Below are 18877 nucleotides of genomic sequence, written 5' to 3'. Positions count from 1 at the left end.
TATTGCATCATCCATACGATCTGTCCGGTTCCGAGGCAAAGTTGCAGTTTTCATAACTAGTTTTTTCCGAGGGTGTGGGTAGTTAACCCTCCGCTCAACCCTCCTCTTTTATCCGGGCTTGGGACCGGCTGCAGTAAGGTGATTTACGAGCTACTCAATCCATCCGTTCCTCACCCTATCCCAGGCAGAATTGACCCCGGAAAATGAATATTCCATTTGACACTAGGTTGATGGAAGACCGAACAAATTGGAAAAAAGTTGTACAGTCAGTAAAGACCCACCCAGGGTCGTAGTGCTACGTGATGATGATGATCCATACGATCGACTATAAGGACGATGTCATCTGCAAATCTCAAATGACTGAGCTTCTCTCCATTTATATTGATATCATGCTCGTTCAGATGTGCCTGCTCACAAGTATGTTCTAAAAGCGTCGTGAATAGCTTTGGAGAGACTGTGCCTCCATCGCTGTATATAGAATTTATTTGTTTCTTGTTTAGATAGTCTTGCGATAGCTGTGGAATTTTGGTAGATATATTTGATCATGTTAGTGTAGGGATGGTCTATACCGATCTAAGTCCAGCTTGTTCTCTAGGCTGATAGAAGTCTAATTTAGCGTCCAGTGTTTTTTTGATCATTTTTGTGAAAAGTTTATAATGTGTGAAAGCAAACTGAGAGGACTGTAGTTTTTTAGATCTGTTATGTCACCTTGCTTGTGTAATAAAATATTGACTGAATTGTTCCATCGACAAGGAGTTTTCCCTTGATAGCATTCGGTGAAAAGATTGGCCAAAGCATGGATAATTTTATTTCCACCTAGTTTGATTGCATCAATCACTACTCCGTCATCGCCAAGGGATTTGTTATTTTTAATTTCTAAAAGTGTCGTTTTAATTTCGTATGGAGTTATTTTTGGCATTAATTCTGATTTCTGGTTTGTGATTTTGAGCAGGGGCTGATCTTGCCTTTCGGTGCTCTCATACATTTCGCTATAAAAGGATTCGACAACCTCAAGGATTTTGGTTCTATCAGTAGTAATGTTTCCATCTTTTTTTTTTATTTTATACATATTTTTGTTGTCAAAACTTTTAAACTTTTGTTTTCTTGAATTATTTTAGTTATTTCTCTTGTATTGTTTTCTCTTACGTCTTTTCGGATTGACCGGATCTTTATTTAATTTCTTTATTGTTGTGTAGTTGGAGCTGTATTTTTCCATCAGCCGTCTTCTTTTACCTATTAGCTCTTGGTATTTGGCTTAGTTTTTCTTTATGGGTCAGAACGGTCGGGTAGTAATCCCTTTCCGTTTCTTTTAGAGCCTTCGTTATGCCATTATTTGCTTGATCTACATCTTCTATTGCATCTAGCAAGTCTTGTATATGTCTGGTTAGTGTTTCTTCATACAGGTCGTTGTTTTCTAGGGTAATCCATTACTTTTTTCTTGATTTTAGGATCATCTTTGTTCTTTCCAATTTGACATTTAATAGTATCTTAGCTCAGATTAATATATGGTCGCTTCCTATTGAAAATTTGTTGAATACTTCGATGTCTTTGATTATTCCTTTTCTGTTTGTTATGATATAATCTATTTCATTTTTGACACTGCCATCTGGGCTGATCCATGTTCATTTACGCTAAGGCTTTTTAACGAAAAAAACCCATTGCTACTTCTGTCATTTCTTATTTAAACCCCATTTTCGCATTAAAGTCATCCGAGTTGGTAGTCGTTTGGAGCATATGTCTGAAGATGAGATATACAATCCTGGGGCTCATGCCGATAATTTCAACTATATTTTGTGTGTGCTTTCTATGTATAGTCACATTTTATTCTTCTCAGCTCTTCCTCCAGTTCCATCATCTTCTGGTCTGATATAAGAGTTCTAACATTGTATGAAGTAATATGCATTTGTCGCTTTTTGTAGTAGCCTGATTTTTTCCGGGCTAGTGCGTGTTGGCGAGTTGGTTTGGAAGTGGAGGGAAGAAAGGGTGGAGATGGGAATGCTTTGGATTTGGACATGGTTTCCCCGGGAATGGAAGTCTGGGAAAATCCATGAGGTCGCGTGGGCGGGTCTGCTATTCCTCCGGTAGATCTATTCCCTGCCGGGATCGCAGATAAGTATCCACCCGGTACCTTTTAATTATGGAAGATTAAACTATGAAACTCTACTAAGAAAGCTGAAGTTGTCTCCAGTAACTCATAGGCGAGAAAGAGGCGATGTCACATCTATTTATAAAATTCTTGGGTAGGTGGGGGCTTTGGAGAAATATTAACGAAGATGCTTGAGTATGAGGTAATAACCGTAAATTGAAAAAAGGAGTCTTTTAAAACTACTATAAAGCAAAACTTTTTGGTTAACCGATAAGTTTTATGAAAACTGACTGGATATTGTATCTACTCTTATGTTAACTTTGTATAATGTTTGTAATTTTTTTATGAAGACTGTTATAAATATAAGAATATATTTATATATTAGGTTATAAATATAAGAAATTTCTCTCCGTTAGAATAAATTTTGTAATCTTATGTATACTTTGTAATGTTTGTATTTGTTGTAATTTGCTATTGTTGTAAGAACTTCTTCTAAGAACTAATTCTTTTGAATATTATTTTTATTTGCAATAACAATAACAACGCAAAGATCAATGGAACGAATCATGCTTGGAATATCACTAAGAGACAAGATTAGAAACACCGAGATAAGAGGTAGAACGAAGATTAGGGATATTGTGGAAGAAATTGCAAAAATGAAATGGCGCTGGGCAGGTCACATAGCCCGATATAATGACAACAGGTGGACACGGAGAATTCTAGAATGGAGACCAAGAACGACAACAAGAAGCATGGGAAGACCTCAAAAAAGATGGGTAGATGATATAAGAACAGTGGCAGGCAAACAGTGGATTAGATTGGGCAAGATAGAGAAAGATGGAAGCAATTAGGAGAGACCTACATTCAGGAGTGGATGGAAAATGGTTGACAAAGAAGAAGACAAATCTTTTGTACTTTGGGTCACATAAGCTATGCTTTGACTCGATTTCATTGTATAATAATAAAAAAAAACAGACGGTCCAATCAACTGAACTTTTTGTAGAAGTTGAAGAGATTCCCTTGGTCGTATTGGGGTCTTGGACGATACAATAAAATATTAAGGCATTTTCTGGAACTGTAAAAAGATTCAATAGATGTAAAAAAGAAATTGTGGGCTAATAGATATAACAGACAGTGACAAAATAGAGACGAATTAGCTATGGCGGTTGATAAATTTAACAGATTTGTCATATAGGAATATAGGAGGGACATCCATTATGAGGCCATTATTCTTATCTATTAGCGCTTTGGTGTCGCAGTGATAAGGATGTTAAATTACTGAATGCAAAAACTCAGACGTGACGCCTGAGAACAAGAAAAAAATTCTTCTCTTGTCAGATCGAACCTTGTATATCATATTATATGAGTTGGCGATATAATCAACAGTTCAAGTCATAAAAATCCTTAAGATATTTATATTTGTGTATAAGTTGAGCATAACATAATAAGTTGAGCATTATTATTCAGTTTTTAGGTGAAGATAAGCACTTGCTTTTATCCAGGTTCATGTTGAAGTCATAATATTTGCATGTCGTACAAGGTTTTTGAACTATTCTCTTCGGGTCATCTATGTATATCACAAATTAATATTAATTCCTTTAAAAAATTACAAAAACTTGAGGCCATCTAATGAGTTTGTTATTATTAGATGATAAAATTTTTAACCCAGCAAAAAAAAATGATCTATAACCTCATCAAGGTGACACGGCAAATAATTAAGATGATAATTAATAATAGGTTAAGATTATTTCTTGACACGGTATTTTTTTTAACGCTACAATATAAACTTTAATCGGTATTTACAGAGTGTAAATTTAGAAATAAGATACTCGATGAATAAAAAAACGGTTGAAAAATGAAGAAGAAGAATAGGGTGCCTCAGTAAAAATTGTAAATACAAATGAAAAATAAAACGAAATGATCTAAAAAATAATCATTTTGGTACTTAGATTTTCTCCATGCCACTGCGAATTCATAGTAAACCATCTGATAGAGTCATCTTTCTGTTTTGATGTCAATGCTCCCGTTTGTGCTATTTTTTTATATTTCAGAATGTTTAAGTATGTAAAATAAAAAGATGTTAAGGTACTATCTGTTAAAAAAGAAACAATATGTGATGAATACTTTACTATACAAAAAAAAACACAAGGAAAATGGATATGAAAATGGAAATTGATTGCATAGTCACCAACTACGAATAAACAATCAACTAGGGAGGTTACAGTACTAAATCACCTTAATACATGAAGCGACCACTGTCGAGAACAGAGAACAAAACATTGGAAAGAAAAAAATTACTTCAATCTTCAAAACATACAGAAGATTGATACAAGAATTGATACTAAAAAACGCTATCACATAATATACGTGAGCAATACTTGTACTAAAAATAAAATAATTGAAATTGAAATTGAAAAAACTTACATGAGCTTACAGACAACAATCAATTCATGACAAAGGTGGGAACATTGTTGATAGAAACACTAAAGGAATTAGCTGGATGCAAAAGATAGACCATAGGGACTTACGAATAATAACAAACCTCTACTGGAATCAAAGAGCACAAATCGTAATAGATAACGAACCCAGTCCAGAAATTGAAATCAGGAGAGGAGATAGGCAGGGATGTATTATGTCCCCATTACTATTTAATGTATATAGTGAAGCCATTTTTGAAGAAGCATTATTATTTCAAAGTGAAGGAATAATAATTAACGGAAGATCTATTAACAACATAAGATATGCAGATGACACCGTAATTATGGCAAGCTCTGCTGAACAACTCCAATTACTGATAAACAAAACAAACAGTTTCTGTGAAAAATATGGACTAAAAATGAATATAAAAAAGACCAAATACATGATAATAACAAAGAAAACAAATATACCAACAAACATATATTTGGGAAATGTACCGATAGAAAGGGTTGATAAATACAAATACTTAGGAACCTGGATTTCAGACAATAATGATCAAACAACCGAATTAAGAGCAAGGATAGAAATAGCATGAAATGCGTTTGTAAAAATAAAAACAATTCTCTGCAACAAAGACCTTAGATTAGAACTGAGAGTAAGAGCACTGAGATGCTACGTGTTTTCGATACTGCAATATGGGCTTGAAAGCTGGACATTAAAGCAAGAACACATAAATAAGTTACAGTCCTTTGAAATTTGGTGTTACAGGTGGATACTTAGAATAGCATGGACACAGAAGAAAACTAACATGGAAGTATTGCGAGAAATGGGCAAAGAATGCGAAATATTAAACACAATAAAAATAAGAAAGTTACAATATCTGTGACACGTAATGAGGGGACAGCGATATGAACTGCTAATGATGATAATACAGGGAAAGATAAGAGGAGGAAGGAGTATAGGAAGAAGGAGAGTGTCATGGTTGAAGAATTTAAGGGACTGGTTTAAATGCAGTTCTATAGAACTCACCAGAGCAGCAGCAGATAGAGTAAAGATAGTGATGATGATATCCAACCTCCGATCGGGAGACGGCACTTAAAGAAGAAGAAAAGCTAAGGGAGGGAGTTTTATAATTAAACGACTATATTTTCATATTTTACTTCCTCTTTGTATATCATTGCTGTCACGATTCATTCGCTAACATTCTAATTATTTTTATTATTGTAATATTTGCAACTGTAATTACCTTTCCTACAAAGAGTTCATTTTGTCTAACGGATGTGAGGATTTTAATGATATCGTAATGAAATCAGTTCAGTTCATTTTAAATTGACCTGAACGAAATATTTTGCAGCTTTATGTTTCTTGAAAATAATCAAAATTATATAAACAATAATCTGTAAAAATATAACTATACTAAAGCAAGTCAGGAGGAAGGAAAATAACGAAAAGGAAATATGAGGTCATACACAGAATAGGGAAACAAGATAAAAGGCCAAAAGAGTGGAATAAGAGCATCATCTGCACAATTTATAAAAAGGACGATGAACTCCTAAAGAGGCATCTCCTTGCTGTGTTGTGGATATAAAATATTTACCAGTATACTTAACTATACACTACAACCACTTGCAGAGATGTCTATAATATTTTCGTCAACTTAAAACACTCATATGACTCGGTAAATAAGGCACTTTTATGCAAAATATTAAGTAAATTTGAAATACCGATCAAACTAGTGATGCTCATTCGAATGACGATGGCGCAGTGGCTCAGATACAGATACAGCATGAGATGATAAATCCATTTCAAATAACACAAGGATAAAAATAGTGTAGTAAGGAAAAAGATAACTCAAAAAAAGAACGAATCATGGGAACAGAACTGCCAAAAGATCAACACCTACGTAGGAGGTAGAAGAAGCACAGAGAGTTGGAGATTGATTAAAAGTATGAGAAATAATAAGAAAAAAGAAGTTATATCACCAATAACAACAGAAAAATGGGAAGAATATTTCAAAAAATTACTAACAGAACAAAGACCAGAATTTACTAACATGAAAGACAACACGATAGGTATACGTATAAATTCATCACCATTACAAATAGGTAAATCAAAGATGGAAGAAATAACCAAATCCCTGAAAAATGGAAAATCCCCTGGTCCTGGTGACATCCCTGCAGAATTAGTGAAAGCCGGCACATACAAACTCCAGGAACAGTTAAGAAAACTCTTTCAAGACTGCTTGAATGGGGCCGAATTACCAAAAGAATGGAAATTATCTATCATGTCAACTATCCGCGAAAAGGGCAGCAAGGATCAGTGTGAAAATTACAGAGGAATTGCGGTAAACAGCACAATAAGTAGGATGTATGGGAAACTTATTAAGAACAAAATAGAAAATGACTATAGAGATTACGAAGCAGAGGAGCAAGCTGGGTTTAGAGCTGGGCGATCCACAGTAGACCACTTGTACTCTATTACGCAAGTTATTGAAAAAAAAAAACAGCCGTCAATAAAGAAGTTCACCTGGTGTACATAGACTTACAAAAAGAATATGACAGTGTACCCCTCAGTAAACTATAATCAACCCTACAGCAAACCAACATTAAGCATGGTCTTATCAAAGCAGTCCAAAGTATGTATAATGGAACGACTGCAAAAATTAATACTGGATCAAGGATATCTGAGTGATTTAAGGTCACGAAAGGATTAAAGCAGGGTTGCTGTATTTCGCCTACCCTTTTCAAAATTTATCTGGAACAAGCACTCAAGCTGTGAAAAAGAAAATGTAATAGCATGGGAATCCCTCTTAATGACGAGACTACACTGTACACCTTATATTTCGCTGATGACCAAATACTGATTGCTCAGGATCATGACGACTTGAGTTACATGACTCGGAAGCTAATAGAAGAATATAACAAATGAGGTCTCGAACTCAACATTAAGAAAACTAAAACCATGTGCATTGGAGGGACAAAGCAGTCCATTATATTAGACGATGGGGTAGAAATTAGACACTGATGAATATAAGTACCTGGGTATGGAGATAACTCAAGATGGAACACTCGATGCTGCTATAAAAGACAGAAACATACAGGGTAGAAAAGCCATATACATGATGAACGTCATTCTGTGGGACCAAACAATATCTAAAGCGAACAAACAACTAATATACAACACCATACTTAAAAGTGTAATCACATATGGCAGTGAAGTTTGGCAAATGAAACAAATAACAGAGAAACTGTTACTAGCAACAGAAATGGACTTCGGGAGAAGAGCAGCAGGCAAATCAAGAAGATATCGGATACCAAATGAGAGAATACGAGAAATGATGGGAGTCAAGCATACAATAGTTGATGACATAAAAACAAAACAGTTAATATGGTACGGCCATGTACAGAGAATGCCAGATGACAGGATTCCAAAACAGATTTTGACGTGAACACCACAAGGAAGAACAAAAAGAGGAAGGCCGAGAAGAAGCTAGAGAGAGGAAATTGAAAAAGAACTAGAGGAAAGAGAAATCCCTCCAGGCCTATGGTTAAATAGAGAAGAATGGTGGTTAGGAGTCGGAAGGCGTCGGAGAACGCTGTGAACCGATAGTAGTAGTAGTAAAAATAGTGTGATGATGAAGAGCTAGGACTAATAATGTTTAATATAGGACGTTAATACGTAGTTAGAAAAACGTCAAAAAGTAGAAACAACACTTATTAATAAATCCGTCCAACTGGCAGCATATGCAGATGACATAAATATCATGAGCAAAACGAAAGGAACAGGTGATAATACATATTTGGAACTTAAATCACATGCTAAATAAATAGGTCTGTCAATAAATACAACAATTCTAATACGAAGCTGATCGGAGAGAGCAACATGACTTTACCTGAAAATTCACAACTTAAAAAAATAGATAGCTTTATCTATTTCGAAGTCAACATCACAAATGACAACATTGACAATGTAGAGCTCAGTAGAAGAATCATTCTGGCCAATATGGCATACTTTGCTTTGAACCACATATTTAAATCACGAGACGTACATTAAAGAACTAAGATATGAATCTACAATTAATACCAAAGGTTAGCAACCTATCAATCGTAAAAACAAATATTGCTCAAAGAAATAATGTACATCCTCGGAACAGGATTAAAACTATGAAAATGACCACGACAAGAAATAAGGACAAGCGAAAAAGATCCAAATCCCAGATGAGAATTGCTATATGGAAAATCAGGTCGCTCAACTCAAACAAAAAAGAAAGGAAAAGGACAATCAACATAAGGTGAATACATACTAATCTACAGTGGAGTAGTAAAAGAAAACAGGGCCAAAAAAGGTATTAATATACCAAAGGTAACACAATCACATCAAAGAGTGGCAATACATATCAGAAAGGATTGTTATAGCAAAGATAAGAATGGAGAAGAAAGACTTGAATACCATCGGAGTTTACGGCCCAGAAAATAACAAGTCTCAAACAAAAAGGGAAACGATTTTATGACGATATAAAAAGACAATATATATATAAAAAGACAATAAACATAAAGGATCTGTGAGGGAGGTCATAACATACAGGAGAACAAATATAAATAGCAATTAATTTTTTAGTAATAATGAAATTAAAACAGGAATTGCCACGAAACAAAGGAAAACGGAACAGCAAAAACAAGATATAATGTTAAAAAATTAGAGGATAACGAACTAAAAAAGAATTAAAAAATAAAGGAAAATTTGGAAAAGGAAGAAACAACAGACGATTTAAACGGGAGCTTAAAAATTTTAGGAAAAACGATAACAGAATGTATGGAAGCAGAAGCAAGAATGGAACACTTAGAAGACATAGAAGATAATTCACCCAGCAAAGAACAAATCGAGGAAATCATAAAAAATCTGAAAAACAACAAATCCCCTGGAAGCGATAACATAACAGCAGAGATGATGAAATATGGTGGAAAACTGCTAAATAATTGGATATACAAGATCATAAAGGAGATATGGATAAAAGAACGAATACCAGAAGATTGGAAGGAAGCCATTATTTGCCCATTACACAAAAAAGGAGACAAAACAGAATGTAGTAATTACAGAGGAGTAGCGTTACTAAAAAATACGGTATATAAAATCCTATCAAAATCCATAAAAGATAAGCTAGAAAAAGAAGTTGAAAATATATTAGGCGAATATCAGTGCGGATTTAGACGAGGGAGAAGCACAACGGACCAAGTATTCATAATCAGAGAATTACAAGCAGAAAGCTATGAACACAACTTACCAATGATAGCGCTATTCATCGACTTCCAGCAAGCATACGATAGAATAAAGAGGAAGGAATTAAAAGAGACCCTTGAGGAACTGGGAGTTAGCAGAAAGTTGTGTAACATGATACATATTACTTTAGAGAATACAGAAAACAGAGTCAAAGTAAACAATCATGCATCGGACAAATTTATAGTAAACGAAGGATTAAGGCAGGGAGATCCTTTGTCATCATTACTCTTCAATTTATGCCTAGAAAAAATAATGCGAGAAGCGAAAATCAATAGAGAAGGACTCCTATATCATAAAAGACACCAAGTTTTGGCATTTGCGGATGATATAGTATTGCTGGCAAGAGGAAAAAAAGAGCTACAGGAGATAGTACAGAGAATAGTAAAAGCTGCAAAAAAATGGGACTTTACATAAATGAAACTAAAACAAAATGTATGCAGTGGACAGATGATCAGTTCAGGGATGGACAAAAGTTTAAAGTAGAAGTAGAAGAAAGGTCATCATACAAATTCGAAATGGTAGAAAGATTTACATACCTAGGTACAATAATATCACGTAAATCTAACATTAAAGAAGAAATACAAGCTAGAATAATGGCAGGCAATAGAAGTGTACATGCACTTAGTGGAATGTTGAAAAGCAAGTTTTTATCAAGAAAGGCAAAAATACAGTTATACAAAACAACTATACAACCAATAGTAACATACTGCAGTGAGACATGGACAATGACAAAAAATGAACAAAATTTACTGGAGATATGGAAAAGGAAAATCCTGAGGAAGATATATGGAGCAATAATAAGGGACGCTTTATGGATAAGAAGATCAAATGATGAGTTAAAGAAATTACATAATCAACCTAACGTAATAGGAGTCATAAAGGCACAGAGACTAAGATGGCAAGGTTACCTAGAAAGGATGCCGAACACGAGGACTCCAAAAAGGGTACTAAACTACACTATAACTTTAAAAAAGAGAAAAGGAAGGCCAAAAAATAGATGGAATCAGGAGGTAGAAAAATATATGGAAGAAATTGGACTAGAAGGTCAGAAAAGAAAAATGAATAACAAGAAGGAATGGAGAAAAATCACATATCGGGCCAGAGTAGATCTCAGTACATAAAGGAAAGCGAAAATGAAGAAAGAACAAACTTTTTAAGCCATGGGCCTCTAAGGCCTTTAGTGCTATTGTATATATAATAACAGATGACAATAAATGTTTGGGACGATCTGAAAAAACTCCAAGAGAGAACTGGTACAATGAAAAATGCAAGAAAGTATGCCAGGAAAGAAATGAAGCTAGATTAAAACAGTTGTAGTTGTACAGTAAAAAAAGAAAAAGAGGTCTTCAGTAATCGTAGTAAACAGAAAATTAGGAAGTAAAGAGTTAGATGGCTTGGGAAAAGTACGAACTACTGAAAAAAAATTCCAAAATAACTAGTGAACTCCTAAAAGGAAACTGTCGAATGTTGTGACGTTAAATTAGGAAGAGACTATTTAAAGGAAAAATAAAAGGCACACGTGGAATACGGCGTAGATTGATAACCTGACTTAACAATAATAGGCAGTGGACCGGATTGAACATACAAAAACTTTTTAAAATATTGGTTTATAGGAATATATTTTCCGAAAGTGGTATTAACTTTGATAATTTCCGTACATCAACATTTTTGATTTTAGATCGAAACTTTTGGTAAAACTGATATATTTTGATAATTTCTCTCATTCCGTATCGTCATCCTGTGTGCGTTTAAAAATTAAATTACCCGATTCCTCTTCTTTTTAGGTTACGTAAAAGCGCACAAATTGGCCGCGAAGGACATAAACATTTGAATCGTTCTCATAATTACCTAAGGTCCGTCATTATGTCTAATAAAACACTTCACTAAACAACTAAGTAATGCGCTTGTGCTCTTGTGGTCGATGTTACATTATCTTGAGATAACTACAGACTGGACGTTCCGCTGATGCTTTTGTAAAATCTTGTAAATAGCATAAATACACGGACTCTTATCAACTGGAAATTTTAAGCCAGTATTTCGGTGGTAGGATAGTACGATTATTTAAGTCAATAACGTTCACGCGTATATATATATATATATATATATATATATATATATATATATATATATATATATATATACAAAGTGTGTTCAAAAATACCTGAAATTTTATCCTTGAAACACCTCTCAAACTCGATCTTTGGGATAGCGTTTAGTTCTATTAGCGATGCGTTTTTAATGTCATCTATGCTTGTGAAACGACTGCCCTTTAAAGTTTTCTTTATTTTTGGAAATAGGTAAAAGTCACACGGAGCCATGTCTGGCGAATATGGAGGCTGGAGCATCATTATAGTATTGTTTTTGGCCAAAAATTCACGAACAAGCAATGAAGTGTGAGCTGGTGTATTATGGTGATGCAAAAGCCTCGAGTTGTTTTTCCACAAATCCGGCCTTTTCTTCGGATTACTTCACGCAAACGTCATTGAACTTGTAAGTAGTACTCTCGATTAACCGATTGACGTCATGACAACTCATTGTGAACTATGCCATTAAAATCAAAGAACGCAGTGACCACAACCTTCACGTTCGACCGCACTTGTCGATACTTTTTTGGTCTTTTTGAACCCTAATGCCTCCAATGGAACCATTTAACCTTAGTTTTGACATCATATCCATAAACCCATGTTTAGCCACCTGTTATAACCCTTTTGAGTAAATCTGGGTAGTCGTTTACGTAATTTAGCGACTCCTGAGCAACTTCCATTCGCCGTTGTTTTGTTCTAAATTCAACAATTTTGAAACAAATTTTGCTGACTACCAACTTGATCAGCGACTTCTCTGATTGTGATTCGGCAGTCGTTCATAACCATTTCTGGCACTTTTTTTACGTTTTCATCGGTTCTTGATGTGCTGGGGCGTCCGGAGCATCCGGATCATCTTTAATTCAACGGCATTCATCATATTCAACATCTTCACGGTCATCTTGGAAACGCTTATACCACTCGTAAACACTTGTCTTTTCATAGCATGTTTACCATAGGCCTTTGTTAACATTTCACACACTTTGTTACACTTTATTTCATTTTTTATGAAAATTTAATACAAATTCTTTGATCCATTTTTTTAAATAAATGAAAATCGCTGAGCTCATAAAACCGTCGAGCTTAACGGCTGCCATAGACAAGGTAAACAATGAATATAGCTGCAAATTTTTTTATACTTTAGGAGTATGTATACCAATTTAATAAAAAAGAATTTCGCAAACTAAACATCCGATCGAAAAACACTTATCAACTACTACAGCAGATTCGTTTATTTGTAAACTACTACAGCAGATTCAAACACAATGCTGAATATTATCTAATGATGAAAAAGAAAATATAACTGTCAATATTTTTATTGTATTCATATATACTTAGTGGAACTGGGCAGGACACTTAGCCAGAACACAAGATGGACGATGGACAAGACGAATTATGGAATGGAGGCCCAGAAATTATAAAAGAAGCCGAGGACGACCACCGACTAGATGGACCGACGACATAAAAAGAGTAGCGGGAAACTGGCTACAAGCGGCCCAGTGTAGAGAACACTGGAAAGAACTGAGGGAGGCCTATGTCCAGCAGTGGACGGGATTGGCTGATTGATGATGATGATGATGATGATGATATACTTGGTACAGTGTAGTGCTTTGTCTTTTTAGATTGGGGATTTCTCCCAATCTATTTGTATTTCTGAATACCTTTGTTTCTTATGTACAACTCAAAAATTTGTATGTTCAGTACTCTAGTAATCAAGTGAGAATTACTATACCTTTTGTTCGGTTCTATTTGAAATAAGTTGTTATACCTACATATCATGATTTGCAAATAACTGAAGAAATGTTTTGACATTTTTTAATTTCAGTATCATTTTATTTTATTTATTTAAAACATAATTCACACTTCTACTTTGCCTGATTATAAAGATATTACATATGACTAAAAATATTTGTATAAAACCTGATTTGTTTTTATTTACATTTTTGATTTACTATATTAACTTTTCACGACTTCAAGGCCGCATACGACAGTGTCAAGAGAACAGTGCTATACCAATCAATGCATGAGTTTGGTATACCAGAGAAATTTATCCGACTAACGAGAATGACAATGTCTAACTTAGAAGCCACTGTTAGAATACAGGGAGAGAATTCTAGATCCTTTGAGATAAAGGATGGACTCAGACAAGGGGATGCTCTGGCTTGCCTCCTGTTTAATATTGCCTTAGAAAAGGCAGTCCGAGATACACGAATTAGGGATGGCGGTACTATTTACAATAGATCGATACAAGTCTTAGCATATGCTGATGACATTGACATAATAGGGCGTAGCAAGCGAGATGTTGAGCAATATCTCCTAGAATTGGAAACAGCGGCGAAACAGGTCGGTCTAGTCATCAACAAAGACAAAACCAAGTACATGTTGGTTACAAAGGATCCGATAGCAAATGAAGAACGAGAAACAGTCTTTGAAAGTCATACCTTTGGACGTGTTGACAACTTCACTTACCTTGGGTCGCTATTGACTGCTACCAATAAAACAAGCGAAGAAATCAAAAGACGAATAAATCTTACAAATAGGGCATACTATGGAATCCAAAAGCATTTCCACTCAAGAAACATTCAAAGAAGAACTAAAATTATTATATACAAAACATTGCTGAGGCCGGTCCTAACATATGGAGCAGAAACATGGACTCTAACGCAGAAAGATGAACGACTTTTGGGAATATTTGAGCGTAAAATACTCCGCAAAATATTTGGAGCTATAAACGACCAAGGGCAGTGGCGCAGAAGATATAATTTTGAATTGTATCAGCTCTTTGATGAGCCAGATGTCATAACGTTCATTAAAACACAGCGACTTAGATGGGCTGGACACATAATACGAATGCCAGAAAATACGATTGCTAAAAAGCTAACCACAGGAACACCTGTAGGAAGAAGAAGCAAAGGCCGACCGCGAATAAGGTGGTTAGATGGAGTTGAAACCGACTAACGGATATTAAAAATCAGAAGATGGCAACATGTTGCCAGAAACCGAACAGAATGGCGACGAATCTTAGAGCAGGCCAAGATCCACAGAGGATTGTCGAGCCAAAGATGATGATGATATTAACTTTTACTTGGCTGTACTTTCTATCATAATAGAAGTTATTAATCAGTAGCAATAATTTATTTAACACTCTCTTATAATCTTCCTTTTTTCTGGAAAATAAGAACTTGTCTACATTCTGAGAAGATTGTAGAGCAACCATACGAGGTAAATGTGTGATTGTATCTTTTTTTTTATATGTAGAAATTGTACAGAAAAAGTTAAAGGTACTTTCTTATGGTTCTAATAAATAATTCCCTTAACATCTAGGTTCCTCTGAGTTTTCCTTCTCCTTCTAAAAAAAGACAAGATGACACCCTTTATTCTCCTCTTTCTTTTTATACCAAATTCTGTGTACTTCCATTGGTAGTTAAGTTTCAATCAATTTATTTTTATCCAAACATACCCCATACTAGACCCACGTCCCAAAGCTCGCCGTTGTGTCCTCCAAAACACTTGAGCGCCGGTTTGCAAGATGAATATACTTGATCCTGGAATTCTTCTTTTTTTCTTCTTCGGGTCCAAAGTTTGTTACAATACTATGTATTAATAATGATATATGTGACAGAAAACTGGGTAATAAACAAGCAAACGAAATGGATTTCATGAGATTAACGAGATTGGGCCATACCGGAAGACAGTGAAATGGTAGACTATGAAGATCATGGGTGATAAAGTGAATAAGACCATAGAAAGACAGAATAACAGGGAAGGAGAATGACAAAAGAGGTACAATGGGCGGAGCTGTACACTAGCGCGAAGGTTCATACTATGTTTTCTGTAAACCTCTACAACTTAAAATACACAACTTCTATGACTTAAATAAATAATCTCAGTATTGGCATTCAGTAACTTACACAACCTCTATAACATAAAATTGTTTGCCAATGAGTCATTTCGAAAGAACATGCTTTCGGTCATATGTATTGCTTGCACGTGTTCACTTAATGTTAACGTAATTGTTTACAGCTGACCTAAAGAGTTCATTAGTGGTACAGCCAAACCACTCTCTCAAATTACGCAAAATTAGAAATGACATTCTTCTACGGCCTGGATTCCGTTTTCCTTCTATTTTTCCTTGCGTTATATTTTGAAGTAATGCATATTTATGTCCTCTCATCACGTGACCCAAATATTCGAGTTTTCTTCGTTTGATCGTTGACAAAATTTGTAACTCTTTCAACCCAACTTATCTTCAGCGTTCGACGGTAGCACCACATCTCGAAGCTTTCAATATTTTTTATGTTGTTTTGTTTGTGAGTCCAGGCCTCTACACCGTATAATAGCGTCTTAAATACGTAGCCCCTTAGCATTCTTAATCGGAGAGGGATGCTTATATCTCTGTTGCAGAAGAATTTCCTCATCTTTATGAAAGTGGCCCAGGCAATTTCGATACGTCTTTTTATTTCATTGTTTTGGTCTCCAGTTTCATTTATTAAGTACTCAAGTATTTGTAACTTGATACTTTTTCAATTTGAATGCCGTTTACACTAATATGTGTTGGTTGTGTCATGTTCTTACTGAAGACCATATACTTAGTTTTTTTGATATTGATACTTATGCCATAATTGTTGCAGGCAATATTTATATTTTTAAGTAATCGTTGTAATTCTTCTACTGTTCTTGCAACTAGTACAGTGTCGTCTGCGTATCGAATATTATTTACAACCTCTCCATTGATTACGATTCCTTCGTTTGCTTGCAAAAGGGTTTCCTGGCAGATGCTTTCACTATAAACATTAAAGAGCAGCGGTGACAAAATGCATCCCTGTCGTACTCCTCTACGTATTTTTATTGCTTGTGATATCTCATTTTCTATTTTGATGTTAGCTTTCTGATTCCAATATAGATTGAGAATTATTCGCAGATCTTTATTATCTATGTCCTTTCTTTCAAGAATGTCTTTTAGCTTATCATGGCGTACTCTGTCAAACGCTTTTTCAAAATCGATAAAACATGCATGTACTTCCTGATTAACGTCTAGGCATCTTTGTGTAAGAACATTCAAACCGAAGAGAGCTTCTCGAGTACCTAATCCCTTTCTGAACCCCATCTGTGTATCACTAATATCTGAATCCAATTCTTCTTGGAATCTCTTAAAAGCTGTATTTGCGGCGGCGGTTAGGATTAGGACAAAAGCTTACTGTATCATAAGTTTTTGATTACTGTCCTAGAAACATCGCTTTACGTACTGTCTGATAACTTGCTTAAAATGAGTTCAAAAAGAAAATTAACAACGCTAATGCTGATAAATTAAAAGCTATAAGAGCAGTGAAAAATGGATTCAAAGGAAAAGAAGTTGCGGCTCAGTTTGGAATACACAAGAGTACATTATCAATCATCATTAAAAAAAGAAGCGGAACTATTGAAAAAAACAAGAATAAGAAGACAATCTTCAATGCAAAAAACGAAAAATTGCCGAATTCCCTAATTTTGAACAGTGTTTGTTTACGTGGTTAAAACAGTTTCGATGCAAAAACATCAGTGTCAGCGGACCCATATTGAAAGAAAAAGCTGTAGAGTTCACTAGTTCATTAAAAATCGATATTTTTATAGGCAGCAATGGGTGGTAAGAGAAGTTCAAGAAACCTTCCAAAAAATGTGCGGCCAATGTGCGAGCGTAAGCAAATCAGTCTGGCAAGAATGGAAATCTGAATTGCATAATTTAGTGAAAAATTATGATTCCAATGACGTTTTTAATGCTGACGAAACGGGTCTATTTTCAAATATCTTCCCGACAAAACATTAACATTCAAAAATGAAAAATGTCATGGAGGAAAACACAGCAAGTAACGACTTACGATTCTGCTTTGTGCAAATTCTAAGAGCACAGAAAAACTGAAACCTTCAATTATATTAAGTAAGTCAAAAAAAAACCTCGGTGTTTTGCAGGCTTAAAATCGCTGCCCATGGATTATGAAGCCAATAAAAAAGCATGGATGACAGCAGAACTTTTAAAAAATGGCTGATTAATATAGATAAGCAAATGGTAGCTTCAAATAGAAAAATTATTCTGTTCATCGACAACTCCACAGCACACGGGGACATACCACCATTAAAGGCAATCAAAGTACAATTTCTTCCACCAAACACATCACAACTTCAACTTTTGGATCAGGGTATAATTAAAAATTTTAAAACATACAGAAAAAAAGTTGTTAGAAGAATGATAGCTGATATGGAGCAAAATACGATTACTTCTATCAATGTTCTTCAAGCAATGTGGATGGTGAACAAAGCATTGCGAAACGTAACACTCCTCACAGTGAAAAACTGCTTTAGAACCTGAGGTTTTTCTTCAGAACCTCGAGAAATAGTTGAACTTCAATAAATCATTGAAGAGGAAGATCATAATGTACCTGAAGAATGGAATAACAACATGTCTGGGTTAAAGATGACTTTTGATGACTTCGTTACTTGCGATGGTAAAGTAGTCACAGCAGGTACGTTAACAGAGGAAGAAATATTGGAATCAGTTAACAATTGTATTGAAAGTGATAAAGACGATGAATATAACGACGACCCACAAACTTCATCTACGAGCGTATCAATCGACGAATCAAAAAGTGCTATAACGACTGTACGATCATTTATAGAGCAGTCTAGCAACAAAAACATAACGTATTCTCTTCTCTATTTTTAATTGACAATCAAATCGATTTGAAAAGTATGAATTGTTTAAATCAAAAGAAAATCCCAGATTTTTTTAGTAGACTATAATTGTTGCTTTAACCCTTTCGAGACTCCAGGTACATATGTGTACCACTATGTTTGCATACGAGCCTAAAATAATTTTTTGCCGTTAAATTATATTTAAAATGCACCAGTCAGTTCTCTATTGTATCGTTTGAGTTACGTACACGTGTAGCCTCGTAAAATATTTTAGTTAACCTCAAATTTGCGAGTTTTAGATGTGTTGGTTGGTGCAGTCAGAATAAATATATTGTTTTTTGATAAAAAT

The 18877-nt window shown here is 34.8% G+C and overlaps 1 protein-coding gene across 3 annotated transcripts in view; it reads right to left on the bottom strand.

Moving 5' to 3' along the window:
• The window catches only part of LOC140451457 (fatty acid CoA ligase Acsl3-like), a 56114-nt gene that overhangs the window by 21187 nt on the left and 16050 nt on the right, over nucleotides 1–18877 (bottom strand). Inside the window, exon 1 of one of the 3 annotated variants that reach the window (XM_072545276.1) lies at nucleotides 11630–11764. The exons of the other annotated variants lie outside the window; for them this stretch is intronic. Coding sequence (XP_072401377.1) covers nucleotides 11630–11643 — 14 coding nt within the window. The 5' untranslated portion in view covers nucleotides 11644–11764. Of the gene's footprint in view, nucleotides 1–11629; nucleotides 11765–18877 lie in introns of those variants that run through there. 3 annotated transcript variants of the gene reach the window in all.

Source organism: Diabrotica undecimpunctata, chromosome 9 (assembly GCF_040954645.1).
Source record: "Diabrotica undecimpunctata isolate CICGRU chromosome 9, icDiaUnde3, whole genome shotgun sequence".
Classification (NCBI taxonomy): Eukaryota; Metazoa; Arthropoda; class Insecta; order Coleoptera; family Chrysomelidae; genus Diabrotica; species Diabrotica undecimpunctata.
Note: the sequence above shows the minus strand (reverse complement) of the source record. Positions and strands in the feature narration are given on the sequence as shown.